Source organism: Sus scrofa, chromosome 1 (genome assembly GCF_054392235.1).
Source record: "Sus scrofa isolate SSC_HxYL_T2T_F1_AM1 chromosome 1, Sscrofa_HxYL_maternal_Yorkshire_Landrace_v2.0, whole genome shotgun sequence".
In the NCBI taxonomy this organism is placed as follows: Eukaryota; Metazoa; Chordata; class Mammalia; order Artiodactyla; family Suidae; genus Sus; species Sus scrofa.
Genome location: NC_139383.1, coordinates 28,028,543 through 28,056,056, shown reverse-complemented (window position 1 = coordinate 28,056,056; position 27,514 = coordinate 28,028,543). Strand labels below are relative to the sequence as shown.

The 27,514-nt window shown below is 39.6% G+C and overlaps 2 protein-coding genes across 18 annotated transcripts in view; one reads left to right on the top strand and one right to left on the bottom strand.

Annotated features, from left to right (window-relative positions):
* The window catches only part of MTFR2 (mitochondrial fission regulator 2), a 240,536-nt gene that overhangs the window by 132,832 nt on the left and 80,190 nt on the right, over positions 1-27,514 (bottom strand). Inside the window, exons 8-9 of one of the 5 annotated variants that reach the window (XR_014811261.1) lie at positions 20,985-22,502; positions 19,600-20,438 (exon numbers count right to left, since the gene is read on the bottom strand). The exons of 2 other annotated variants lie outside the window; for them this stretch is intronic. The gene's annotated coding sequence lies outside the window, so the exon portion shown is untranslated. Of the gene's footprint in view, positions 1-989; positions 3,480-19,599; positions 22,503-27,514 lie in introns of those variants that run through there. 2 more of the 5 variants (XM_084970036.1, XM_013984860.3) reach the window with 2 other exon arrangements.
* Positions 1-27,514, top strand: part of PDE7B (phosphodiesterase 7B) — a 608,116-nt gene that overhangs the window by 550,272 nt on the left and 30,330 nt on the right. For all 13 annotated transcript variants that reach the window (XR_014803076.1, XM_084955411.1, XM_021087558.2 and 10 more), the window contains 5 exons: positions 7,775-7,926; positions 10,432-10,495; positions 12,891-12,986; positions 15,543-15,643; positions 17,097-17,228. Coding sequence is in view for 12 of the 13 variants with exons in the window: in XM_084955411.1 (XP_084811537.1) it covers positions 7,775-7,926; positions 10,432-10,495; positions 12,891-12,986; positions 15,543-15,643; positions 17,097-17,228 (545 nt within the window). In the remaining variant the exon portion in view is untranslated. The remainder of the gene's footprint in view (positions 1-7,774; positions 7,927-10,431; positions 10,496-12,890; positions 12,987-15,542; positions 15,644-17,096; positions 17,229-27,514) is intronic.

The window sequence follows — 27,514 nt, the reverse complement described above, 5'->3', positions numbered from 1 at the left end:
GTCACCATGTATTTAACACCTAGAACTTGCAGGATATTGTGTATTTAACACCTAGAACTTGCAGGATATTGTGGTCTTATTAGACCTTACAGCCTAATAAGAAAGTCAGACATGTAGCAGTCACACAGGGCATAGTTAGAGTGTTACAGTGGCAGTCAACCACAGTGAATGGCACTGGCAGGAGGACCTGGCCCCTGGAACACCATTTGCGGGGTTTGAGAAAATAATTTGGAAAACTAACATATAGGGTTTAGAATCTTACATTTTATAAATTGTCTTATTCTTTTAAAATGGTATTTGATGATGATGTTCCTGTAAACTAATTGAGAGGATTTATTCAAATTAAAACAACAAATTTTGTGTGGAATTTCCATTGTGCACAAGATTATGTACTAGATACAAGGCGTTACAGTGTTTTGATGAGATGGTCTCTGACCTTGAAAAGTAATAAGTTATTTATCCCAATATAGCTATAGTGTAAGACATAATTTAAAATCCCGTAAGAGAAGAATGTACAAAGCATATGGATAGCCACTAACTCATCAAGGAATTTCATTATAATTATTATAACAACAATTGTATAATAATTACAAGTATTATAATTATTAGTATATTAATTATCTGATTAGGAAATTTGTTGATAACATTATTTTAAATATTTAATAGAATTAATGCTCTGAAAGCCTTGATAGTAGGTTTATGGAGTTGGGTCTCTATGTTTACTTGAAGCAAGTTCTGCTCTCTTAAACCTAAAGGCTTTCCTTGTTCTCAATATCACCTGAGCTGCTTCTGTACCACTTACTAGCTATTTTGGAAATACTAGGTAAAGGCCTTGCTAAAGGAATTATGTATACAGTTGACAGAAACAACCTCATCATATAGATGTGCTTAGCAGCTTTTTTATTCCAGATGTTTATTCTAGGTTTAAGATTTCCCCAATTACCAAAATTTACCAGCCCCTGTAAAGAGAATATGCCATAGAGAAGATACTCAAAATGAAAATAATTTTTATTAACAATTTTTTGCATTTAAGCCAAACCCAACTTGTGAAATTTTAAAATTATCATGCCAGCAGTGCCAATATAAACTCCATAGCCTTAAAATTAGTGTCTAAATAGTGCAGAAATGTGTTAATATGTACATATTTGTGAAATTTATGAAAGAACAAGTAAGCAGAAAATGCATTTCACAGTCAGGGTCAATGTGCACATAGATTAGGCAATGAAACATTCTGGAGCATTGTTTTATAACTGCTCCAAATGAGAATATGAGGATCCATAGGCCATAAAATAAGAAAATCCAGACAAAAAGCACCATTCGGATAACCATGAATGCCTTTAAATAATAATTTTTAATTATATAAAGCTATTAAATAAACCCAGCATTTTATTATTAAGCACTTGGTTAAGATTCTCTAAATTTTTACAAGCTGATTTTAACTGAGCTATCTATAAAATTTAGTTTAGCTCATCATTTAAGTTTATGTCCAGAAATGACTATCATTCTACCCCTAATAGTCAAAGCAAAAATATGCTAGTTATTCACTAAGATTCCTTTTGGAAACAAAAGTGTTGGGTCTTATTCAATAATTGTAAACACATTTCAACACTTCAACAAGCTATACCCAGGATTATTATATAGCATGGCGATTTATTCACAGGTTGTTCTTATATGGATTTTTTTCTCCCAACTATATGTTCAGTTTATATCCTAGTTTTCCATTATCTCACAGCACAAAGCACTCCCAAAATGACAGCTGATAAATAAGTTATTGTTTTAAATATATTTATATTTATTTTTCCTTCACTATTGAGTGGTCTTTAGAAAAACCTTGAGGATTTCTTTTCATTTGTCTTTCTGAGTGTCCTCGCAAAAGAAAATTAAACCCTATTGTTTTCATAAATGGCCACCTAGCATCACTTCTGAATTATTTTCTAATGCACTAAAGAGTAACCCAGATAGCAGTGCTAAATGGCACAGTCATGACTGGCCTGGGTATTTTAGAGAATACTGGTCACAAATGAATACTGCAATTTGGCAGATATCCATCTGCTCATCTCAGACAGTAAGTTTGAAATTGTACAAGAACACATATTTTACAACCAATTCATTCCAAAACTTTGAACCACTCATAATGAATGACATTTTATGCCAGCTATTTTAACCTACACACTACCATAAAAAATTACCTACGGGGGAAGATCCTGTTGTGGCTCTGTGGTAACGAGCCTGACTAATATCCACGAGGATGCGGGTTCAATCCCTGGCCTCACTCAGTGGGTCAAGGATCCAGTGTTGCCGTGAGCTGTGCTATAGGTCGCAGACATGGCTTGGATCCCGCGTTGATGTGGCTGTGCATAGGCCCACGGCTGCAGCTCTAATTTAACCCCTAGCCTGGGAATTTCCATATGTTTTATGGGAATTCTCTGGTTGCACAGCAGGTTAAGGATCTGGCTTTGTCACTGCTGTGGTATGGGTTTAATCCCTGGCCCAGGAACTTGTGCATGCTGCAGAGGCAGCCCCAAAAAATTACTATGAAAAGATTTTATTGGATAGATTTATTTTAATATTTGTCATTTGTTACATTATCTGAGCTTCTGGTGCAATGATGCAAGACAGGGCCAGAACTAGGGTGAGGGGAGTGAAGCACTTACATCAGGCTCAAAATTTGAGAGGGCATTAAATAACTCAGTAATTAAGATATATATTTTAACATAACATTTTTAAAATAAAAAATAAGAAAATACCAGAATTGAAATAAAGATTAAAAGAGATCTAAATTCTGTCATGTTGGTAGACTGTCATCTGACTACAGAGGAAAAAAATAAGTAGGGAAGGAAGGAGTCTTGCCGTTTTCCTCTTTGGTTTAAGGGGGGAAAATGGATCTAAATGTAATATCTCTAGCTCATAGCATCATTGGATTAGCAATAGTTTAATCAAAATGGTAATTTTAGTGACTAAAAATCACTATTTCCTATCATCTATATGTCCTATATGTGACAAGTGTCATTACCTAAACTATGAATCTGCTTAAAATTTATCACCTGGAAAGCTGAATGGAAGTTTACAAAGAAATAATGAATAATTTCAATTTGCTGTGTTTGTCTCATAGTTCCATAATTCAGGCTTCAGTTGTTGGCTTCTACTGTGTAAACACAGGCACCCTCTCAGCCACGTAGGAGATTTGCTTTTAATTTTTTAGAATGAGGGAATGTTCGTAGACTATAAAAAACAGACTAGAACATGGTATGGCTCATTGTTCCCCTCTAGGTTTATACATAACCCGGAATAATTAAGTACCTTAATTTGTTGACACACTTGACTTCATTCTGTATAGTTCTTTATAGAAATATCACGATGTTTCTTTTCTCCCCTTAGTAGCAAAACTGCTAAAATTGAATATACTTTTTGTTGTTGCTTGAGTTCTCCTTTCCCATTCTCTCTCTTCTTAGACGACTTATTATAAAGTAACTGCAGATCTATAGAAAATTTGCAGGAACGAAACAAAGAACATTGATATACCCTTTAGAAAGATGCACCAATTGTTGCATTTTGCCCCATTTGCCTTACTGCTACTTTCCTTGTAACTGCTTGAGAATTTGTTGAACACACCCTGCCTCTTAATCCCTCAATATTTCAGCATGTATTTTGTAAGAACAAGGGATTCTTTCGTGGAACCGCACTTCAGTTATGAAATTCAAGACACTTATAGATAGAAGATTATAATCTCATATACAAATCCATATCCAACTTTTACAAATTCTCCTAACAGTGTCATTTATGGACATTTTTTTCTGATCCAGGATCCGGTTCCAAGACATGCATTGCACTTAGCACACTCTATGTTGTATCCATTATTACGAAACTATAACTGAAGTCCTCTTTGTCTTCTCTGACCACAACTTTTTTTTTCTTTTCTTTGTTCTTATTCATTTTCTTTTTTTGGCTACCCCACAGCATATGGAATTACGGGGCCAGGGTTCAGATCTGAGCCTCAGTTTCGAGGTACACTGTAACCCACTGTGCCAGACCGGGGATTCAACCGGCATTCCAGAGCTGCAGAAATGCAAGCTTATCCTGTTGCTCCATAGTGGGAACTCCAACATAGACATCTTCTAAGAGAGCAGCCTGAATGTTTTGTAGAGTATGCTTCACCTTGGGTTGTTCTGATGATTCTTCTTTTTGAGGTCAGATGTTCTTTGGGGGCCGGAACTCTGCATGGGTGATATTGTATCCTCAGTGCAATAGATTAGCAAGAGTATGTCAACTTCTCCCATTACCCATGATATTAACTTTAAATAGTTAGCAAAGATGGCGCCCCCTCTACATTTATTCATTAAAAAACTGTCCATTTTTCCTTTCCAACTATTGTCATCCGTGAAGAGACACTTTGATACTATGTAATTATCCTTTTGCTTTTTAATCTTGCACTTAACGATTTTATTATCCATTAATGATTTTTGGCCTGAATCAGTTATTACTATTAAGATTGCAAAATGGTAATTTTCTAACTCTGTTATTTCTTCTACCTTATTTATTGGTGAGCACCGACTGCAGGGAAGAGCTTTCCCCTCTCCATATTTATTTACTTGCTTGCTTGCTTACTACCAGTGTGGACTAGTGGAGTCTTGTTACAATGGTTTATAATCCATTCTTCCATCACTCATGTTGAGTTTCAGACTTTCCTGTATTTGTTCAGAGAGACCCCCTATACATTGTCTCCTCTGTCACTTTCCTGTAAGCCCATCATTTTTTGAGCTCCTTTATTTTCTAGCATTACATGAAGTTATAGTTCATCTTGTAGTCTGCCTGCTGTAGTCCTAGACTTGGCCATTTTGCCAAGGTTATTTTGTTCCTTATAGTGATAGATTGAATTTAAATGATAAAATTTAGTGCTAGATATGCTTGTTGCTACTGAGTATTGCTGTTGCTGAGTATACAATAAAATATGCTCTTTTAAGCACATAGTTCAATGAATTTTGACATATTGATACACCCATGGTCAATTCTTGGACTTTACTTGATCTGTTAGCAGCATTTGATACTGAGGATCACACCTTCCTTTTTGCAATATTGTCTTCACTAGACTCCCGGGAGATGATGCTCTCTTGGTTTTTCCTCCATCCCCACAGGATGCTTCTTCTCAGTCTCCTTTGATTCTCTCTACTCTTCTCCACACCCTTTTTAAGTTGAAGTACTCCAGAACTCAGACATCAGAACACTTTTGTCATCTGTATCTATACTCACTCCCTAGGTAATCTCATCTGACAACTCCCAAATGTATATCTCAAACCCAGTCTTTTTCCCAAGCCCTGGGTTTTATGTCCACTTATTTCTACTTGACATCTTCACCTGACTCTCCAATGGACATACAAATTCAACATGCACAAAACTGAAATCCACCTGACATCCACTCCACCTGTAGCCTTCCCCAACTCAGGTGATGGCAGCTCCATTCCCCCAGTTACTCAAGCCAAAAACTTTGAGGTCCTCAAAATATATTCAGAATCCGTCCACTTTTACACCCTCCACTGCTACCCCCAAGTTTTAACCTGGATTATTCCAGTATCCTCATAACAGGTCTTATTGCATCAAAGCTTGCTGCCATAATCTGTTCTCAACTCAGAAGCCATGGTGACCCTTTTTAAATGTTAAGTCCTTCCATATTACTCTTCCCCTCAAAACTTTGCAGTGGTTCCACATTTCACTGAGAGTAGAGCTCAAAGCATTGCAACAGCTTGGCAATGATTCTCACACCCACCTCTGCTTTGTTCTAAGACCTCATTCTTCACTCCTCCCTTTTTCCCTCCTTCCCACCCACACTGAACTTCTGCTCATCCCAGGTACCAGAAAGCCAGGCACAATCCCACTCTAGGGTGATCAGAGCTAGTTCCTCTGTAAGAAAGGCATTTTCCCAGATATCTGGTTGGACAGCTCCCTGACGTCCCTCAAGTTTTGATCAAATTGTACCTCTAACGAGGCCAGATCCTGCATTCCCCTGCTTTCATTTTTTTCCCATTGCCCTTACCAGCTTCTAACTCATCTTTATGAATTACTTCTCCTTTATGTTTATTGGTTCTTTCTATCTATGCTGCAGTGCAAACTTCTTGAAGACAAGGATCTTTGTTTTGCTCATTGGAGGATCTAGAACTGAAGGATCTCACCAAGCATCTAGAACATGCCTGTCTCTTAGGAACACTCAAAACATTATTTTAAAGGAATAGGTCATTTCATCCTGTACTTTGACTTGATAAACATAGAATATGAGAGAACCCATCAGTAGGATTGAGTCCACATATCATATACCATTTTTAATACTGATGTTCACCTAAGCACCCAACTTCAGTTTACTCCTCTTATCTCTTTGTGTTCTTGTTTACATAATTCCACACATGAACTCTAGAACCATTTTAAAATAAAAAGAAATTCAATCAGGTGGCATTTTCAGAAAGTGGTAGGGTTTGTCTGCCCTGATTAAATCTTAGATGCATAAAACAACCTAAATAAAGAACTGATTTGGGTCATGCCCTGCCACTGAGGAGTGCCACCTTGCTAAGAAGGTTGCCACATTGATTCCTCTGCTTCTAAAATCCATTGTGATTTTGATTTTCTAGAGGAAAGAGGAAGATGGGAGGCAGCATGAGAGAAACCAAATTTCTTAATATATGAACTGTGCATATTCCTACTAGAACTGTTCAACTGACTCCAAATCCAAAATTGGCAGCAGACGTCACTCATGGGGCTGAGTGAGTCATAGAATTTCAGCTGAGATAAGACATACCTTGACAGACATTCAAATAATGTGCTTGGGGTATTTCTGGACAATGACCATGATGTCAACAGTCAAGTTTTCAAAGGCACATGTGATAGGAGTATTAAAATATCTCTACTGACAGGATCGGATTTTTACGGCCTCCAGTGAAAGAGAATATACTCCATTAGAAAATAAACACCCTCTCTGCTTCATGTCACCAGAATCTAGGTCACTTTTGTGCTGAGATTTTTAATTCCTTTGCTGCCGATGTTCTTGGGACCTTAAGAAACATTTCCTCATGTCTAAGCTCGTGTGTTCTCAACTCTTCTAATTCAGGTGAATGATATCATCAGACCAGGGAAAGTGTAGGAAGATACCATGGTCTAAATTTTGGAACTTCAGTTCCAGTATAGCAGAAAAAAAGCATAACTATTCCTTAAGTGCATGCAGAAGTAGTGAACTCACTCACTAGACTGACCAGTCTTTAATTTGTATATTTCATGTCTTCCAAAATTATAGTCAGAACTATCTCAGCATTTTAAAAAAATTTTTATTATAGTTGATTTACAATGATCTGTCAATTTCTGCTGTACAGCAAAGTGACCCAGTTACACATATATCTCAACATTTTAATGAAAGTTAACATATAAGAAATATTTTTGTTCTGGAAGAATTCCAAGTGCAGGCCTAAATGATCTGTATTTGAGAAAGTATTGAGAAATTCCCACTGTGGTGCAGTGGGTTAAGAATCTGACTGCAGCACTTGGGTCACTGTAGAGGTGCGGGTTCAAACCCCTGCCAGGCACAGTGGGTTAAAGGATCTGGCGTTGCAGGCAGCTGCAGCTCACATTCAATCTCTGGCCCAGGAACTTCCATATACTGTGGGTATGACCATTAAAAAAAAAAAAATTGAGAGCATCTTTTACATTTCTCTCCTTTATAGTATATTGTATTTTTACAGAGTGGAGAAAAATTGGGCTTTTTAAATATATAACTTCTGAATTTGATTATTTTCCACAGATACAACACACTCAGGGGAAATTGGCACCAAGAAAAAGGTGAAAAGACTGTTAAGCTTTCAGAGATACTTCCATGCATCAAGGCTGCTTCGTGGAATTATCCCACAAGCCCCCCTCCACCTGCTGGATGAAGACTACCTTGGACAAGCAAGGGTGAGCTGGTTGCCCCTCTGTCACCTCGCACCCAGCCAAGGGTGCTGAGAGCACCTGGGTTCAAGTCCTCTTTCTACCACTGAGGAGCTCTGTGCCTCTGACTTCAACACATCTGGACTTTTCCCTTAAATATAAAGTGAAATTAATAGAAACACTCACCCCATAGAGGTAGTGCAGGAATTATATAAGGAAAAGCATGCTGATACACTTAACATGCTTACACACTTAAAACAGCACATGCTAGCTATTTTCATTTTTATACATGTGCACGATATATTTCTACACCACTAAGTGAAACAATATTTTGGACTGATCTATTTCCAATGAAGGAATAATTACATTTTTTTTAACACTTTGAATTACCTCACCATTGTAGCTACTCTGAAATTAACCCAGTAATTACCAACTCTTAATTTCACTTCAGACTATCAATATAGTGCATTGGGGGGTTTTTTATAATTTTTAATTCATCCAAATAATGTTTACTAATTTTACAATTACTGCTGCAATGTATTGATCCAACAGAGGGTAGAAATCTAAGGTGTGACAAGCTAAGAGAAGTTCACAGGTTATTTCTAGCCCAAACTCCCAAAGGAATTTAAATTTCAAGAATAAACTGCCTCAGTTTAAACAGAAGTCAAAGATAATATCTTATAGTTCACATGCTAAGGAATATTATGCCATCTATGTACTATTAAGAAATACATTCCAGGAGTTCCCGTCGTGGTGCAGTGGTTAACGAATCAGACTAGGAACCATGAGGTTGCAGGTTCGGTCCCTGCCCTTGCTCAGTGGGTTAACGATCCGGCGTTGCCGTGAGCTGTGGTGTAGGTTGCAGACACGGCTCAGATCCCGCGTTGCTGTGGCTCTTGCGTAGGCCAGCGGCTACAGCTCCGATTTGACCCCTAGCCTGGGAACCTCCATGTGCCGCGGGAGCGGCCCAAAGAAATAGCAAAAAGACAAAAAAAAAAAAAAAGAAATACATTCCAATGGCATATACTATTAAGAAATGAGCAGGAGTTCCCATTGTGGCTCAGTGGTTAGCGACTCCGACTAGGAGCCATGAGGTTGCAGGTTCAATCCCTGGCCTTGCTCAGTGGGTTAAGGATCTGGTGTTGCCATGAGCTGTGGTGTAGGTCGCAGACGCAGCTCGGATCCTACATTACTGTGGCTGTGGTGTCAGCTGGCAGCTACAGCTTCGATTGGACCCCTAGCCTGGGAACCTCCATATGCCACGGGAGCAGCCCTAGACAAGGCAAAAAAAAAAAAGAAAAAAGAAATTAGCAGTAAGCAGTGTCAGAAGAATTAATTCCCAACATGAGGTCTATGGAAAGAAATCAAATATCACTCTTCTAACAGCCCAAGGCCTGAGATTGAATGAATGGTTGGTTGATTGGTTAGTTGTTTCATTTGGTGAGAGGTGTATCCATGACACAACATTCTCAGAGATGCCTCCTCTCTCAACAGCCACTCTCAAGAAAGACAACATTGACATGTAGAAAGAACAGTCCAGAAGTCAGGATATCAGATGTCTGGATATCAGATATCACACTTTGGCTCTGTATTTAGAATTGTGCAACTTGGATAAAGAGCTCACTCAAACTAGATCTCACCCAAAACCAACTGTCCCTTCCTTTCTATGGTGCTGTTGTGAAGGTCTTTGTGTGCCACGATATGTGGTAAGACACGGGGAGGCCATTCAAGGGAAAGTGGCAGAGAGTGAGCTGGTCCTTACCAGGACCAGTGCCTATGGGAAGAAAGGACACCAAGTCACAGGAGCTACAGTGAGCTAGAATCAGCACTGCAACTTTGTGTCTGAGAGTTAACACCCCCCATCTAATTCTGAGCAAGGGGTATTTTTAAAAAGAAAAATAAAACAGTAATAGGTCTGTTGGACAGTAGAATTTCCAATGACTCAATATTTTCAACTACCCACTCTTCAGCTTCCTGTCACAGTGGTTAATTTCACATTTAGTCCACATTGACCAGAATAATGCACTCATCAATCATCTAGGTTTCTTTTTTTTTTAAGTTTACTGCAGACCTCCTCCCTTAAGTGCGTAGTAGTTGGTGACGTAGAAACTTACAGAACTACAATTTCAACAGCTCTCATGTGTGCTTACTATGTACGTCCACTGCTCAAAGCGCTCTGCTAATATTACCTTATTTAATCTCCACAATCGCCCTCCGAAGCAATAGTATTATCAGCTACATTTTTGAAATTTGGAAACTGAAGTACATAGACATTAAGGAACTTGTCCAAGGTTCCACCGCCGTAAGAACTGTGGTCAACATAAGAGGTGGCCATCCAATTCCGGAGCCTGACCCTTTCACACCATTGTTACCACGAGTACGGAAAGATTTGTTTTACTACGAAGCAGTTGTACACAAATAGTAATATGCTCCAGTATTAACTGTGTAATTGTTTAATGCACTATGTCTCAAAGTAAATGTTTGAGGCTCCGATGCAATTCATGTGAGTGCTGTTTTTGTTTGCCTTTTCAGCATATGCTCTCCAAAGTGGGAATGTGGGATTTTGACATTTTCTTATTTGATCGCTTGACAAATGGTAAGTCAGCCAAAAAAATTCTCACTAAAATACACACCATAAAGTGGGATTAATTTTGTGAAAAACAAAATTTATTTTTAAACACTGTTATTCTTTTTTCTCTCTTTTCCCACGTTCATAAATCTGCAGCAACTCAAGAGGGACAAGGGCAAGGAAAAATTAGTTCAGATGAAAAAAAAGCGTTGAATTTGGACTTTGAATCTTAGTTTCCTTCGGTCTTGATAATTCCAAAGGAATTGAGAAACCACAGATTAGATTCTTTCCTCGCAGAATACTTTGGCCACATGCAGTGGGAGGGAATTCACCGTTAGTCAATGGAAACTAGAAACGTAAAAGTACATCTGATCAATCCTGAACCTTACCAGGCCAGTGGTTGTGTACTTTCATTAAGTGAGCAAGTCTGTCCCATTGCAGGTATTGTTCAGATATGTTTGGCATCCTCAGAAGAAAGCAATTGCTGAAGACAGGGTATAAAAATTAGGCTGGAGGGAGTTCCCATCGTGGTTCAGCGGTTAATGAGCCCGACTAGCATCCATGAGGTTGTGGGTTCAATCCCTGGCCTCACTCAGTGGGTTAAGGACCTGGCATTGCCATGAGCTGTAGTGTAGCTCCAAGAGGTGGCTTGGATCCCACGTTGCTGTGGCTCTGGCATAGGCTGGCGGCTACAGCTCCATTTTGACTCTTAGCCTGGGAACCTCCATGTGCCGTGGGTGCGGCCCTAAAAGGATAAAAAGGCAAAAAAAAAAAAAAAAAAAATAGGCTGGAGCTGAGGGGGAAAGTAGATAGTCTTAATGGTTCACTTTTTAAAGTTTTGTGCCTATAAAACATAATATAGTTTTGTGCTCCCTAAGAAAGTATGAAAGCCTATTATATTTTCATCTTCCCATTAAACAAATGCCAATAATAGGGATCCAATGAAAGCCATCACATTTAATGCTCACCATCAGATGTCCCATCACTAAAGGCTTCTGCTTTCAGTCATCACCGTTCTGTTACTTGACAAACAGCACATAGTGGAGAGAGAGATAGCCTAAGGCCATGAAACTAAGTTTTTTGCTGTAGGAGGCTAATGAGATCAAATAGGGATGTATTTCATAATCTTGTATCTCACTTTCCTCAGATCAGTTGAGAGATGGGGACCAGTAAATGCAATTAACCAGGAACAAAAGAATTTGTTTAGGAGTTCCTGTGGCGGTGCAGCAGAAACAAATCCCACTAGGAACCATGAGGTTGTAGGTTTGATCCCTGCACTTGCTCAGTGGGTTAAGGATCCCGCGTTGCTGTGGCTGTGGTGTAGGCCGCCAGCTGTAGCTCTGATTAGACCTCTAGTGTGGAGACCTCCATATGCCGCAGGTGTGGCCCTAAAAAAGCCAAAAAAAAAAAAAAAGAATTTGTTTAATGATATTTGTTAAAAGGAAAAAATTTGTTTAATGATATTTGTTAAAAGGAGAGAATCGTCATGACTTTCATAAAAACCTGAAATGAACACATCACTAGTTTTATTTAACTCAGTTAATGAGACCCAGTAAAATGTTACAGCTAGCTCAAAGGAAAATTCAAAGAGCCACACATATATAAGCAGTAAAAAATGCCTGAAATGAATTTCTCAATAGCTGGGAAACTGGGAGGAGGAAATCAATTGTATTTCCACCTGACTGATTTCATTTGCATGTGTAGGGCTATCAGTTGTCTACAAGTTTGATGGTTGTGAAGTAGCTCAGAGATGATGAAAGCTGCAGAAACACGTAGAATCAGGGACCCTGGATGAGTGTGCCCAGGCAACAACCTAGTTTTCCATTTAAGACATCTATCGTCTCAGTCCATTTCAAAGTCTTTCATAAACTCTATAAGGCTTTTGAAATTCAAAGTCATTATTCTTTAATAAACAATATTTCTTGAACGCTTACAAGTTAGTATAGTTTGTATCTCTGCTTGCTTGAAGTACAGAATAGCTCATGGTCAGATCTCATCTTGGATGATTTTTGAATGAATAGGCAATATGGTGGCTTAGTTACGCCTGTAAATGCGAGAGTCAGTTGCGAGCAACTTGAGACACTTCAAATGACCATTAAACTGTGTCTCTAAAAAAATACCCAAACACACACACACTCACACACGTATGTGTCCCTGGTATGGCAACAGACAGACTTCTAACTCTTAATGCTTTGATTGCCTTTGATATGAGTAGAAATAATCTGAGCTAATCTTACCAGTACAATAAAAGAAAACCTGGGACCAGAACATGGTAATAGTATCCTTCGTACTTGAATAATTTCAAATCTAAATGAGAAAAGAAATGATCCTACCAGAGAACTTTCATTACAGATTCTATTGTCAGTCTTGCTATTTTAATGGTGATGAAAATGAAATAAAACGGGTAACTGTTTTCCTATAGGAAACAGCCTGGTAACACTGCTGTGCCACCTCTTCAACACCCATGGACTCATTCACCATTTCAAGTTAGATATGGTGACCTTACACCGATTTTTAGGTAAGTTTTTTCCCACGTTTCTACCCTCTTTGCCATGAATCATGACTGTCTACAATATTCTTTAATATAAAGTGACAAGAACCATAACATGGTGGATGAAGACCTCCAATTAACCTTAAGTTATCTCATTTAACTTTAAAGTATAATTGACTTCTTTAAACCACTGAAAAATTATTTTCTTGATTAGTTATGCTTATGATATAAAGACCACCATCAAGGGCAGGCAGTTTGTCAGAGAAGTTACTGATCTGCTCACATATCCACAAACCCCCAGCAAAGTACTCCTCAAATAATGCCACTCTGGACATGACTTGTTGAAAGATTCAAAAGGCTTTTTTTTAATGATAAGAACTACCATGTGTGTCACCCACTGTATGCAGAGTGCTTCTGGTATATCTAACAACCTTGAAAGTTGAGCATTATCACCATTTGGCCCACGATTAAGGAGAAGTACAAAGAGGTTTTGTAACTCCTTCAAGGTCAACAACTCATATTTGGTAGGGTCTCAGTCCAGCCCAGGGCTGTCCGATTTGAAAGGCCACAATCTTTCCACTCAACTCCACCATCCTCTTTATTAAAAAAATCCCCAATTTTTATTTGACTTTATGCATATTCTTATTTATCTTCCAATGAATTATCCAGGTCACATTTTTAATCACCAAATAACTTCCCTCTGCCTTTTAGCATGCCCCTGGCTTCTTTGACTTGCCCCATGGCACAGCTTTGTGTTTGGAAGTAGACTTGTTGCATCAATAAAATAATGGTGGCAGTGAGAATAGCAACAACCAGGCTTATATGGTGTTTATATATGCTGGGAACGCTTCTAAGAACTTGCATATATGAACACATTCAATCCTTACAGCATTCCTTTGAAATCAGAGCTATTGGTATCCCCATTTTATAGAAAAGGAAACACAGAGGAAAATTTTGGTTAATTACCTTGCCCAATACAGATAAATATAGAGCTAGGTTTACATATAATTGTAAAATAAATCTGCCAAATAAGAGGTACCTATGGCACAACAGAAATATTGGAAACCAGCCAGAGCATGGCTCATTCCAGAAAGATAAATAACCTCAAGCTAATTGTGTTTAGGTAGATTGAGCAAAATAGTGGCCAAATGATTTTGATTTGTCTAAAGAGGAAGAAGGAAGGGAAGAGGGAGAAGGGAGTTCCCATTGTGGCTCAGTGGTAATGAACCCAACTAGCATCCATGAGGATGCGGGTTTGATCCTTGACCTCCCTCAGTGAGTTAAGGATCCAGTGTTGCCATGAGCTGTGGTGTAGGTCACAGAGGTGACTCAGATCCCATGTTGCTCTGGCTGTGGCATAGGCTGGCAGCTGGCAGCTCCGATTTGGCCCCTAGCTGAGGAACTTTCATATGCCTCGGATGCAGCCCTAAAAATAAATAAATAAATAAATAAATAAAAATAAAGAGGGCGAACACAGATACTTTGGACATGGGTATGCACCCAGAGTACAGGTGAAAAAGGCAAAGACTCAATGACAGAAATAGCGCTGAAGTCCAGAACCAGTCATAGCATGGACTGAGAGAATGTGGCCACACTTGAAAATCAGGCCATTCTGTACACACTGACTTGACTGCATCACAGGCATTGCCTTGGTTATTAGCTGAAGCAGGTAAGTGGCTTCTGTAAATAGCAAACCCAAATTGCCTTCCTTATGTCTCTACTTGGTTCCAAGAGCACTCTGGTCCTTAGATTGGAAGGGCATGAAATGTGCTCATCTAATCTGAATAAAGTAGAAATAAATCCAAGGATTTTTCAGTTGGATCAATGAATTTCTACCTGAAGAACCCCCAGATTTGCTCCAGTCAGTATGTGTTATTTAAGGAATAAGCTAAGCTAATCTTTGGCTGAGAGTAATCTGAGGCTCCTGGGGCTCTTCTATTTTTTTTTTTTTTTTAATTTTAGGGCTGCACTCACAGCATATGGCATATGGAGGTTCCCAGGCTAGGGGTTGAATCGGAGCTACAGCTGCCAGGCTGCACCACAGCCACAGCAACATGAGATCCAAGCCACATCTTCGACCTACACCACAGCTCATGGCAACGCCAGATCCTTAACCCACTGAGCAAGGCCAGGGATCAAACCTGTATCCTCATGGATCCTGGTTGGGTTCATTAACCGATGCACCATGAAGGGAACTCCTCCTAGGGCTTTTTAAAAGGAAATCTCTCTTATGGCATATTATTCATAAATGGCAGCAAACTTAAATAATTAGACTATACTGCGAAATAAGGTTGTCCTTTTCCTACATATTTATTTTCCGATGAATGAGAGTCTTCATCAATGCCAGAAAGGGGTGATTTGTGAAGGTGGTAAGGAATCCCAAAGGCTCACAAATCCTTTTAGCCTTTTTCCCCTCTGCCCTCCCTTGCCTCTCCACTAAAATCCACCCAATAGAACCACCATGTTTAAAGCACATTTTGGAGACACTGCTATTTTTAAGCAAAAGGGATCTTCAATAAGTTGGAGCTTGTGTGTCCTTTCCGGTTTCTTTTTAGCTGATTGAGTTATCTGTTTACCTCCTAGTCATGGTTCAAGAGGATTACCACAGCCAAAACCCATATCACAACGCTGTTCACGCAGCTGATGTCACCCAGGCCATGCACTGCTACCTAAAGGAGCCAAAGGTAAGGCAAGCTCCCCTGCCTCCTCAGCCATCTGGAAATGCCAAGTAAACTGCCTACCAGGTCCCAAATTACCCAGTATATCAGAGCAACTGAGTTATGGGCCATTTACAGTATGACTACAAATTCTTTATATTAAGGTTTCAGTATCAACTCTAAAGACTATGTAATAGTCATGAAAGAGGATGTAAATTTTCAGAGGTTCCCTTTCACAATTTGTATGTTTTCAAGGCTCATTAGGACAAAAACAACCATCTGTATGACAAGTCTACATCTTAGTTGTCTTCAGCAGTCCCAGAAGTCAGCTGTTTTTTGCCTTGAACTTCTTCTGCCACAATCAGTACCAACACTGAACTTTTCTGGGTGCAATCTCACCTCATGGTTTCTTAGCAACAAATAGAATTAAAACTCCTCAAGACTGAAGCTCCATTTCCCACTGAGGCAGTGGGGCGTCCTGATTCAGGCCCAAGAAAACTTGTGAAGATCAAAGATCTCCTAGAAAATATGCCCAGATGTAATAAATTAATCCAAAATTTAAAACGTGATACTAATGCTCGTTACTCAAAATCTAGGCATTTCTTAGCTGTGTAAAACCTAGCTGGTATAACATACAGGATGAGTTTTCTTAGGGTTTTTGGAAAATGGTATCTCAGTCCAAGACTCTGTTTAGTTCAATCAGTTTTAACATCAACCACTAAATACACAGATGCCAGACAGCCATTCCCAAGACAAAACTGGGTATGCCTCATCCTTATAAAATATCCCAGAGATATTAAAGGTTTTGTTATTTAATCCCTAGTAATCTGAAAATTGTAATATGTCGCACAGTTGTATATTTAATGTTAGTACTAAATTCCATTTTCCTGTGTGTTTTCCTAGCTAACCAAAAAAAAAAAAAAAGATTCTCGCACATTCCCCCACTATTTATTATATGTTGAAGAAATATGCAAATTTTGCAGTTCCAGCCCACTCTTGATTGCCTTTTCGAAGACATGGCAGTGATATATTGGATGGTTGAAACACGCAAGTGATTTTTTTTTTTCAAGTGTGCATCACTTTGGCATCAGCCTCTTCCTTCATCTACTGCTTCCCTAGGCACAAGGCAGATTCGAGGCTCTGTCTTCTCCCCACCCACCACACAGCAGTGTTGCCAACAGACAATGCTACTGTAACAACAAAACAAGACAGAGTAGCAGAGGAAAGGGAGGGCGCCTGAAGGAGCTGCACAATTTGAATTTCATAATTGCTTTTCCTCAGAGGCCTTTCTTTTTTCCTGCGATTCCACAGGACTCTTACCTCATTGACAGCTTCAAAGGGTTAAGGTCTGGATGACAGGCCTGAACAATACTACAATGATTCATTCAGTGTGATTTAGCCAAAACAAATACGGACCTATTTTTGGAAACCCACCAATCCGTCTCCCAATTTGATTTTTTTTTTTTTTTTTTTTTAACAGCTTGCCAGCTTCCTCACACCTCTGGACATCATGCTTGGCCTGCTGGCTGCAGCAGCCCACGATGTTGATCACCCAGGGGTGAACCAGCCATTTTTGATTAAAACGAACCACCACCTCGCCAACCTCTATCAGGTAAGGGAGCCAGCATGGTACAATATGGTTAACTGCTTTAGGCCCAGTGATGAATCTCACTCTGGGAAAGAACGCTCATTGAGGGCCAGCCTCCATGATGACCACAGCCAAGAGCATAGGTTTGAAATATTCCCCCAGGAAGATTAAATCGGTTTACAAGGATTGCCAAGGAATTTAGTTTGCTCCAAAAGGGTTTGCAAAGGTCCTAAGTCAAAACAGGAACCCTGAGCCCACCTGCTCATGGTCTGGGACTATCTGTCTCCACCATACGATGGCCAGTTGAAGCCAGTCCTTGTAAAACTTCTATAAATGATCCTTCCCAGGTGCCATCCTAATTCAGATTTACAACTCTAGGGCCATTTTTTTTTTAATCGTATTTTTTAATTGAAGTATAGTTGATTTACAATATTAGATTCATTTCAGGAGTACATTATAGTGACAAAATTTTTAGATATTATACTTTATAGTTATAAAATATTGGCTATATTTAATAGGCTATTTCTGAACTTTATTGGCCTCTGAGTTAGAAGATATGTTATCAAAGATATCAGGCATACTTCGTTGTTATAAAATAGCTCAGCAGCAGGAGTAGGCTGGCCTAAAGAATTCTTGTCTATGATATTGCTTCAGATATTAAACCCTGTATCATAAATGAATTATTCCCAGAATTTTCAACATGGTTTTTTGGAGATGTGTGTTGTCATTAACAAAATCACTGCATAAAGGGAATCATTAGTCTCCATTTTGGTACATCTTTTGAAAAAATTGAGTGCTAGACGATTTTCTAAAGGATTCTTATAAATAATGAAATCCTACTGTTCAGCACAGGGAACTGTGGCCGGTCTCTTGGGTTGGAATATGATGGAAGATAGTAAGAAAAAAAAAAAAAAAGGAATGTATGGGTATGAGTATGTGTGGCTGGGTCACTTTACTGTACAGCAGAAACTGAAGGAACATGGTAAATCAACTATCCTTTAATAAAAAATGAAATGAAATTTAAAAAATAAAAAAAGGACTCCCAAAAAACAGTTGCATTATACAAGATGTTGCAGCTTGAGGGTGCATTTATTTCCAATAAAGCACAACTGGAACATTTTTTTAAAATCCTTTTCCAGAGTTCCTGTCGTGGAGCAGTGGTTAACAAATCCAACTAGGAATCACGAGGTTGCGGGTTCGATCCCTGGCCTTGCTCAGTGGGTTAAGATCCGGTGTTGTTGTGAGCTGTGGTGTACGCCGCAGACACGGCTCAGATCCCATGTTGCTGTGGCTATGGTGTAGGCCGGAGGCTTCAGCTCTGATTAGACCCCTCGCCTGGGAACCTCCATATGCCGTGGGAGTGGCCTTAGAAAAGGCAAAAAGACAAAAAAAAAAAAAAAAAAATCCTTTTCCATCCAGTTGATTAGCTTTTGGTCCAGGTAGGAGGTGGCATTCCAAGGTTTATGGATCCACCTGTACATACTGCAACACTGGGCTCTCTTGGGCTGTCAGCCAGCACCTGGAGCTAGGTTAGAAATGACCAAAAAAAGAGGACAGGATGATAGAATTTAGAAAACCTTTTGAAGATGAGCTAAAAAAAACTAAACTAAGAAAATAAAAACTAAAACCTAGGTGGAAACCATTAATATTTAGAATGGATAAGCTCCTGCTATACAGCACAGGGAACTATATCCAGTCTCTTGGGACAGAACATAATGGAAGACAGTATGAGAAAAAGAATGTGTATATAAGTATGACTGAGTCACTCTACTGTGCAGCAGAAATTGACACAACACTGTAAAATCAACTATAATAAAAATCAAATAAAATAAATTTTTAAAAACTAAACTTTCTATACCATCTCAGAAGCTACATATATTGCTTGGGAAAGACATAAACATTTGACTGGGGGAAAAAAATGAATGACTGAACTGAGAGCCCCCAAATAGATCTTCTCTTCCTATCATCATATTTTCAGTTCTGATGTTTCAAATGTCTTTAATTAGACAAAGGAAATCAAGCCACTTGATCTGCTCCCATATAATGTAGACACTTGCCAAATTATAATTTCTCATCATCAAATAAATCACATCACTGGAGTTTTAGAGTATCTACCATTACTGACTGATTTGTACATAAAAATGAGGGTTGCAAAACTGCACTTTGACGTGTGGTATGTATGAAACACGTAATGAATGCACATTTATACAAGAAGTCAGAAGGAAATATGCCAGATGTTAGAGATGGAAAAACAAGAAAATAAATGAAGAATTTTTATCAGTAATGAAGAATTAACTACTCACTGAACAGAAATTGATTCTCACAAGAAAGATACACTAATCTATCTTATTCACATACTAAAAATGTTCTCCCCAAAAATGGATTCCTACTCAAATTTTTGAAGTGCAGATACTTTTAATAATATTTATTTTAATCTCTTTGTTAAAATAAACATTACAACTAAACTCAGCAGCCTTTTCAACACAACATGCAGTCTTACATTTTTAATAGCAACTTTTGTTGTATGTATCAAATGGTATACTAGGATCTATGGATACAAAAATAAATAAATATAATCCCTGCCATCAGACATTTGTTCAAACTCAGATGCTTAAAATGTGCAAAATCCAAGAAAACTTAATCTCAGTTTGAAAAAGTTTTGAGGAATTTGTCAAAGATATACATATTTACGTATGTTTACATACATAGAAAGAACTTTTTTTAAAGCCTCTGAAGAGTTAACACCTACGCTGTTCTTTTGTATCCAAAGATATTACAATGATAAAGTCAACTATTTTTTTTCTAGCAGTCAGTTTATCTATCTGAACTCTCTGACCTGATACTCAATGGGACAAAAAAGAGATCCTTTTGATAACGACTAGAAAGAAGTTGAGATACAGGACTCAAAAACCACATTCAAGACACTGTCTTCATCAGCCCCCTTCTCAAATGGTCTTTGGCTCTCTTGGAAGCTAGAGGCCCATGTCTTTAGTTTTAGGGACAGTGTTGAAGGCAAACCAGTATCATTTAGTATCATAAAGACACTTCCAATATCTTAGAGCTGGCTAGGATAAAAGATGGAACTTTTATCAGCCACATATGGACTTTATGCATTGAAGGTAAAAATTGTGGTGCCATGGGATCAGTGGCATTTTGGAAGAGCTGGGACGCAGGTTCACAATCCCTGCGGGCTTCAGCTCTGGTCACAATTGCCACTTGGATCTGACCCCTGGCCTGGGAACTCCATAATGATATGGGGCAGCCAAAAGAGAAAAAAAAATGTTAAGAGGATCTGAGAATAATATGAGATTTTAATTTTGTCCAAAAAAATATGATTGCTTTTACATTTGGCCATATAACATTGCTTATTAACTATATGAAGGAACTCCAAAATGATAAAGAAAATTCCCCTTAAAATTTAGTTCATAAAATTATATAGCTAGCCTTTATTCAGCACTTACTGTGGTTCAAACACCGACCTAAATGATTTTATTTATTATATTATTTAATCTTTACAATAGCCCAGTTAGGTGGGTACTATCATCATACCTATTTTCCAGAAAGAGGAAAATTATTACTTGGAAATTCAAGTGTTTTTCCTGAAAATAAAGAGCTAATTAATGGCAGACCTTGAATTAGAATGGAAGCCTTCTGTCTCCAGAGCCAAAGTGCCCAAAGCACTGTACATACTGCCTCCAAAATTTATCTTGGAGTTCCCATCTTGGCGCAGTGAAAATGAATCTGACTAGGAACCATGAAGTTGCAGGTTCAATCCCTGGCCTCACCCAGTGGGGTTAAGGATCCGGCATTGCCATGAGCTGTGGTATAGGTCACAGACAAGGCTCAGATCCAGCGTTGCTGTGGCTGTGGTGTAGGCCAGCAGCTGTAGCTCCAATTGGACCCCTAGCCTGGAAACCTTCATATGCCACGGGTGCAACCCTAAAAAGAAAAAAAAAAAATCATCTTGATCACCAGTGAAGTGCAGCAAACTAGGAGCTGTCCTCCAGGTCCTCTGATGCCAGCGAGGGAGACTGGAGGATTATAGACAAGTAACCTAAAGTGGGAGAGCCTTTTAGCTAAGTCCTCTCAGTTAGCTACAAACAAAATGTGATGGGAAGAGAGGGGGGAAAGAGAAATTGATTCTGCATATGGTTTAGGAGATTTTTAAAAAATGAAGAACATAAAAATTTCATGGAGGAAGAGTGATGTAAACTGGGCCTTGAAGTGGAAGCAATATTTTGAGTAGGAGGAGAGAAGCGGGCACCAGGCACAGCGCAAGCTGGTGTACTTGGGGATGGAAACCCATAACTCCAGAGTAACTGAAAATGGACTGTCCCTTTGACCTTGAGTCGAGCATCATCTTACCATGAACGGTCCTTGCTCTCAGCTCAGAGACCTGGGCATGTTTTGAAGAAGCGTATATACTCTCATTTATAGACACTGTGGGTTGGCGGTACAGAACATGACCTGGGTCAGAAAATCTTCACTCTGCATCAAATTGTCAATGAGGAACTGGCATAACTCCTCAGGTTTTCAATTTCAAGGAAAAAAAAATCATGTTACATAATATATCAACTCAGCAAGCCTACTAACACATATTTTAAAACCTTTGGAAGTACAGCCTTTTAGCCTACCAAGAGCCTGTTTGGATGAGACACAAATGAGCATTCAGGAAATTATATGCAGCTTTTCAAAGGATGAAAATATATACATTTTTCTAAGGGGGGATTCATAACTTACACTCATATTTCGAAATGAGTTATAGATGCAGAAAATGAGTGAAAAATATATATGCATATCATATATATGTACATATGTAGTGAGTATATATACATAAAACTCATTCATGTGTACACATACACATTTGGTCAATGTGAATACAGTCGAGAGGCTGTGTGTGTGTGTGTGTGTGTGTGTGCCAGGAATTATGTGGCTTTGAGAATAACACCCTGTGCGTGACTTTGTACAATCCAGATTTACTATAAATGTGATAAAATGGAAGAGGGCTTCCTCTCCCTTCTTTTGTTGGCTGTGCTCTTTTAGTTCTAATAAATAAGATCATTGCATAAGGCCCAGCCTAGGCTTCTTCCCTGAGATAAAGAGAGAGCCAGGGCAGCAGGAGTGAAGGCTAGGGCAGAGGGCTCTCTCCCATTGTCTGCTGTCTGGGCCAGACTCACTAGCTAAGCTGCCAACCCAAGTTCAACATGAAGAAGATAAAGGCATTTCCTCCTGGCACCTCTCTCATCAGACTGGAAGCAGTCCAGGTGTCCGTGGTGGCCTGAGACGGTGACCGAGAGCCTGTGAGAGATAAAACAGAGAACTTGTGTTCTGCCCCTCCACCCTCCAGCCCTCCATCCAACACATGGGCTTGGCCATTTCGCAAAGTAAGCATTAAATCAGACACGATATTGGTTATTACAGTTGCAAAAGAAATTGCTTTCAGTTCAATTTTAAATTTAATTCCTTTTGATGAAGTCCAACTCCATATTAACTAGTGACAGAGCAACCTAATGAATAAAATCATTAATAATTAGTTGTTCCGTGAAACATTTATATTTATTACATTCTCTACTTGTCTTGCAGAAGTTTATAATCATTTGTCTTAGTTGTTTATCACAAGCACTTAGAAGAGGCCAACATTTTTAACCACTTTTTATTCTTAATGACCCTGAACCATAAGTACGACGCTGACAGAACCAGGAGACATGTTCCTTCCTCATGGTCCCATGACCTCTACTCAAACAAGCAACTTCAAAGATTATATAGAACCTCATAATTTCTGCAGCAGGAAAGGTGTTGGGGGCAGGTAGAGTGAAAATTTAAAAAGGAAGTTCAAATTCGATTTTCTGTTTTGTAAAGTTTCTGCTGTCCACAGTAAGGTAACTGGCATGTGGTATGTCCGTGGCCCTGATCTGAACACAAGGCCTGCCCTGCAGACAGCAGATGATATCCGGCCTCCTTGCCCTGAGAGCAGTGTCTTCGGCAGATGTAGAAAAACAAGGGAAAGACATTTTCAACAGGCAGGAAACATGGCAGTGCTATAGTTTCTTCAGGAGCCAAGGTCTTGTTTCAGACTCAAGGAGCTTCTGTTCCTCTGAGACCTCCTGGGCTGGGGCCCTTGCAGTGTTACCAAGGAGACCACAGGGCTTGTTAGGGAAGAGCTCAGTGACTTCATTAGCTCCTGGAGTCTTGCTTCCCGGTTTCGTGAGCAATTAAAAACGAAAACACAGACTGTGTTCCTGTTGTTGTTTTCCTTCCTGCCTCTGCTGGTTTGAAGGGTATAATTAACTCTGAGTCTGCATACACCAGACTCAGTTTATCCACATCATTCTAAGCAGTTTAATCAAAGAAAGTGTCTGATAAATGGGGGGAGGGGACAACAACAGTTTAAAGCTGCTCTGTATGATTGAAAATCTGCTCTGCCAGATTCCTTTGACAAACAGACGCTTGATTTAATTTGAAAACCTGTGTTGGTGGTTTATTAAATGCCAAACAAAGTGTTGTTATTCGGAACAAAGGGATTATTTTGTTCTTAGGGTGGATGATACTTGATTATTCAGATGAAAGGGGAAATAAAAGTTTTACGGTAGGGGTTTTCAGGGGGTTACTTTGTTCAAAATAACTTCTGATAGTTTTTGTTGCCACCAAGGTAGATGTTTCCTCTTTCAACTTTATGATGAAGATTATTCTTAAAATTACAAGAGTTTGAGACACTGAGACATTGTCATTGGGATGATGTGAAATTGCTGAGCTGCTGCTTCTGAAGGTCAACAGAGGTGGTACCCAATGTGAAATTCCAGTGCTGGGATTTCAACAGATATTCAGGCAGTATCATCTTGGACTTCCCGTTATGGCTCAGAGGTAACAAACCTGACTGGTATCCATGAGGACGAGGGTTCTATCCCTGGCCTCAGTGGGTTAAGCCTCTGGAACTGTCGTGAGCTGGGGTATGTCACAGACACAGCTCAGATCCTGCATTGCTGTGGCTGTGGTGTAGGCCAGCAGCTGCAGTTCCGATTTGACCCCTAACCTGGGAACCTCCGTATGCCACAGGTACAGCCCTAAAAAGCAAAAAGAAAAAAGAAAAAGAAAGTGGTATCATTTCATCCTATGTTCAGATCTGCATGAGCAGTTCTGATGATTTTCTTCTGTTTTCAATCCGCCTTTTGCTGATAGTGGTCTTTGAGCTGCTGTCAAAGCCAGGTGAGTCCATAGGAGCAGAGCCATCTCCCTATTAGGAAGGACAAAGACATATCTAGCCATTCCCTCTGAAACACAAGTACCCCGCAGCCTGCTAACCTTCCCTAGCACAGGGCACCGACATCTTCATCCTCTTGTCTACACTCAGCCTTGCCTGGCTCCAACCCTTCCTCCACTGAGCAGCCAGAGTGAGTTTCCCTGAAACTCCACTGTGACCCTGAGATGCCTGCTTAAAATCCCATTGCCTTCAGGATTGAGTCCAAATGTCTTCACCCAGTTTACAAGCCTAATTATGATCTGACCCTCCCTACGCTTTCCAGCTCCAGCTCCCACAATTACTCTCCTGGGCTTTATGCATCAGCCTGTCTGAACTGCTCTCAGAATCCCAGACACAGCATACATGCCACATGCTGGCAATACACAAGATGAACAAAACAAATCCAAATACCTTTTTTTTTTCTAGGGGAATCAAAAAATAGGGAGTTCCCTAGTAGCCTAGTAGTTAAGGACTCATGTTGCCACTGCTGTGGTTTGGTTCAGTCCCTGGCCCAGAAACTTCCATACACCACAGGCACAGCCAAAAAAAAAAAAAAAAAAAAGAAGGAAAATATAAAGCATATAGTATATTAGGAAGTGATCCTTTCTAATAGTTAAAAAAATAAACAGGAAAGGAAGATATAAAATGTCCCTCTTGCTCCAGGTCTTCACACACATGCCCCTCCTCCTGCCTATTTTATGAAATAAGTTCCCTCCGTATTACCTGTGCTCTCTGACTCCTCTCCAATCCTCTCACCCTTTTTCTTTCTTTCTTTTTTTTTTTTTCCGCTTTTTAGGGCTGCACCCACTGCATATGAAAGTTCCCAGGCTAGGGGTTGAATCAGAGCTACAGCTGCCAGTCTACACCACAGCTACAGCTACATCAGATCCAAGCCAGGTCTTCAACCTACACCACAGCTCACGGCAATGCTGGGTCCTTAACCCACTGAGCGAAGCCAGGGATCAGACCTGCAACCTCATAGATACTAGTCGGGTTCCTTACCACTGAACCACAATAGGAACTCCCACTCTTTTGATCTCAACTTGGGCAGATCTTACTCCTGAAAGCCTTCTTTTTCTTAAAAAATCCATCTTCCAATGTCCCTCCTATATGATTTCACAGCCCTCTCTCATTTCCTCTGTCAGTGTTTTCTCTCTCTACACTGCCCTTTTCTGACTAGATGTCCACGTTCCTCCGAGTTCGTAGCTCCTAGTTACCTACCTCATCTGCTGCTGTACTTCAGCATCTGGCACAACCCTTGTGTTCAGTTAATATTTGTTGGGTGATGGGAGGTGAGCTGGATTGAGTGATTGGATGGATAGATCGATGTGTTTTGCTACTGGCCCCATGCAGGGGGGAAAAAAAAAAAAAAGCAGAATCAGAGTAACATTGAGAGATCAGGAATATTGGCCACAATGAGGACACACAGGGTCCCAGCGTAAAAATTTGACAGAGGCAGCAGCACCCAGACCAGAAAGAGTACCATGTCAAGACATGTCCCCCATGGTCCACTTAGTAGGTACTCTACATCAAGAGCACACCACAAAGAATGAGAAGCATCGTGAAAAATTCCTTATAATGATCTTCTTACTTGTTTCTCTCGCAATGGACCAATGCTATCTGATACGTGTTATTTCTGGAGTCGTTTGCTAGCTCCTGATCATCTGTGAGTGAATAGTGGGAGAGCCCATTGCTGTAATTTTTAAATTTCTTTGGCTTTTACCTAAGTCTAAGGATTTCACAACATAAGATGCCAGGTCTGACTTTTTTTTTTTTTTTCTTTTTAGGGCCACACCTGAGGCATATGGAAGTTCCCAGGCTAGGAGTCAAATCAGAGCTACAGCTGCTGGTCTACACTACAGCCATAGCAATGTGGGATCCAAGCAACATCTGCAGCCCACACCACAGCTCACAGCAATGCCAAATCCTTAGCCCACTGAGCAAGGCCAGGGATTGAACCTGCATCTTCATGGATACTAGTCAGGTTCCTTTCCGATGCAGCACAACAGGAACTCCCAGGTCTGGTTTTTTATCAGTTATTGAAAAAAAAAAATAGTAGTACTCTTTTTAACAGTTAAACTTTTGCAGCTACTAAACTTTTGGGTTTGGGAAATTAACTACTTAGTACCCATTCAACAATGATTTGCTTATTTAAATGGCATTGTGCCACATATGGGTACACAAAGATGAATAAGAGATGCTCCCAGTTCTCAGTGGCAATCATGTCTGGCAGCAGTTTCAAACCAGGGCTGTGTGCCCACACGCATACTTGAAGACTTTCACAGGGTCCACAGAAGAGAATTCATTTTAAGCTCCTTAAACTGACCTGCCTTGGAATCCACCTGCAGGACAATCAAGCCAGTCTACTTTCCATTCCTTTTTCGGAAGTACCCGTTCCCACTGTACAAAAGAAAGACCTAGTCTGCATATTGCATCTTGCTCCAGTTGCCCTAACATTGTAAATTGCCCCAGGATGAAAAAATACCAAAGAAACAACTAAAAACATTAAAGGGAGTCTGCTGTAACTGAAGTACTATAATGCTCCCAGCCAGTTCATGAACAGATGCATTGCCAGTTGATTTTTATTCTGAAGCATATTTTTTTTTCCAAATTTGCAGTGTATTTTAGTCAATCGGTTGCTAATAACAGTTATATTGTAGGGAGTCCTCTTGTGCAGCGGGTTAAGGATCCGGTGTTACTGTCACTGCAGTGGCTTGGGTTGCCCTGGTCCAGGAACTCCCACATGCCATGGGTACAGCCAAAAGGAAAAAAAAAAAAAAAAAATTGCATTGTAAACTCAAGCTGGAAAAATATTTACTACCTGGAGCCTGTTAAGAAAACTTGTTAAATTAAAATTTCCAGGTATATACATATTTCCATTGCAGAGAAATATCAAAGAATTTCACAATAAAAGCATATTACATTAAAATAAAATCCTATGCAGAAATAAGACAGAAATAAAAGTTCCAGAGGGAAGAGAATCAATTTAAAAGTTCTGGCTTAAAGAGGAGTTCCCGTTGTGGCTCAGTGGTTAATGAATCCGACTGGGAACCATGAGGTTTCGGTTTCTATC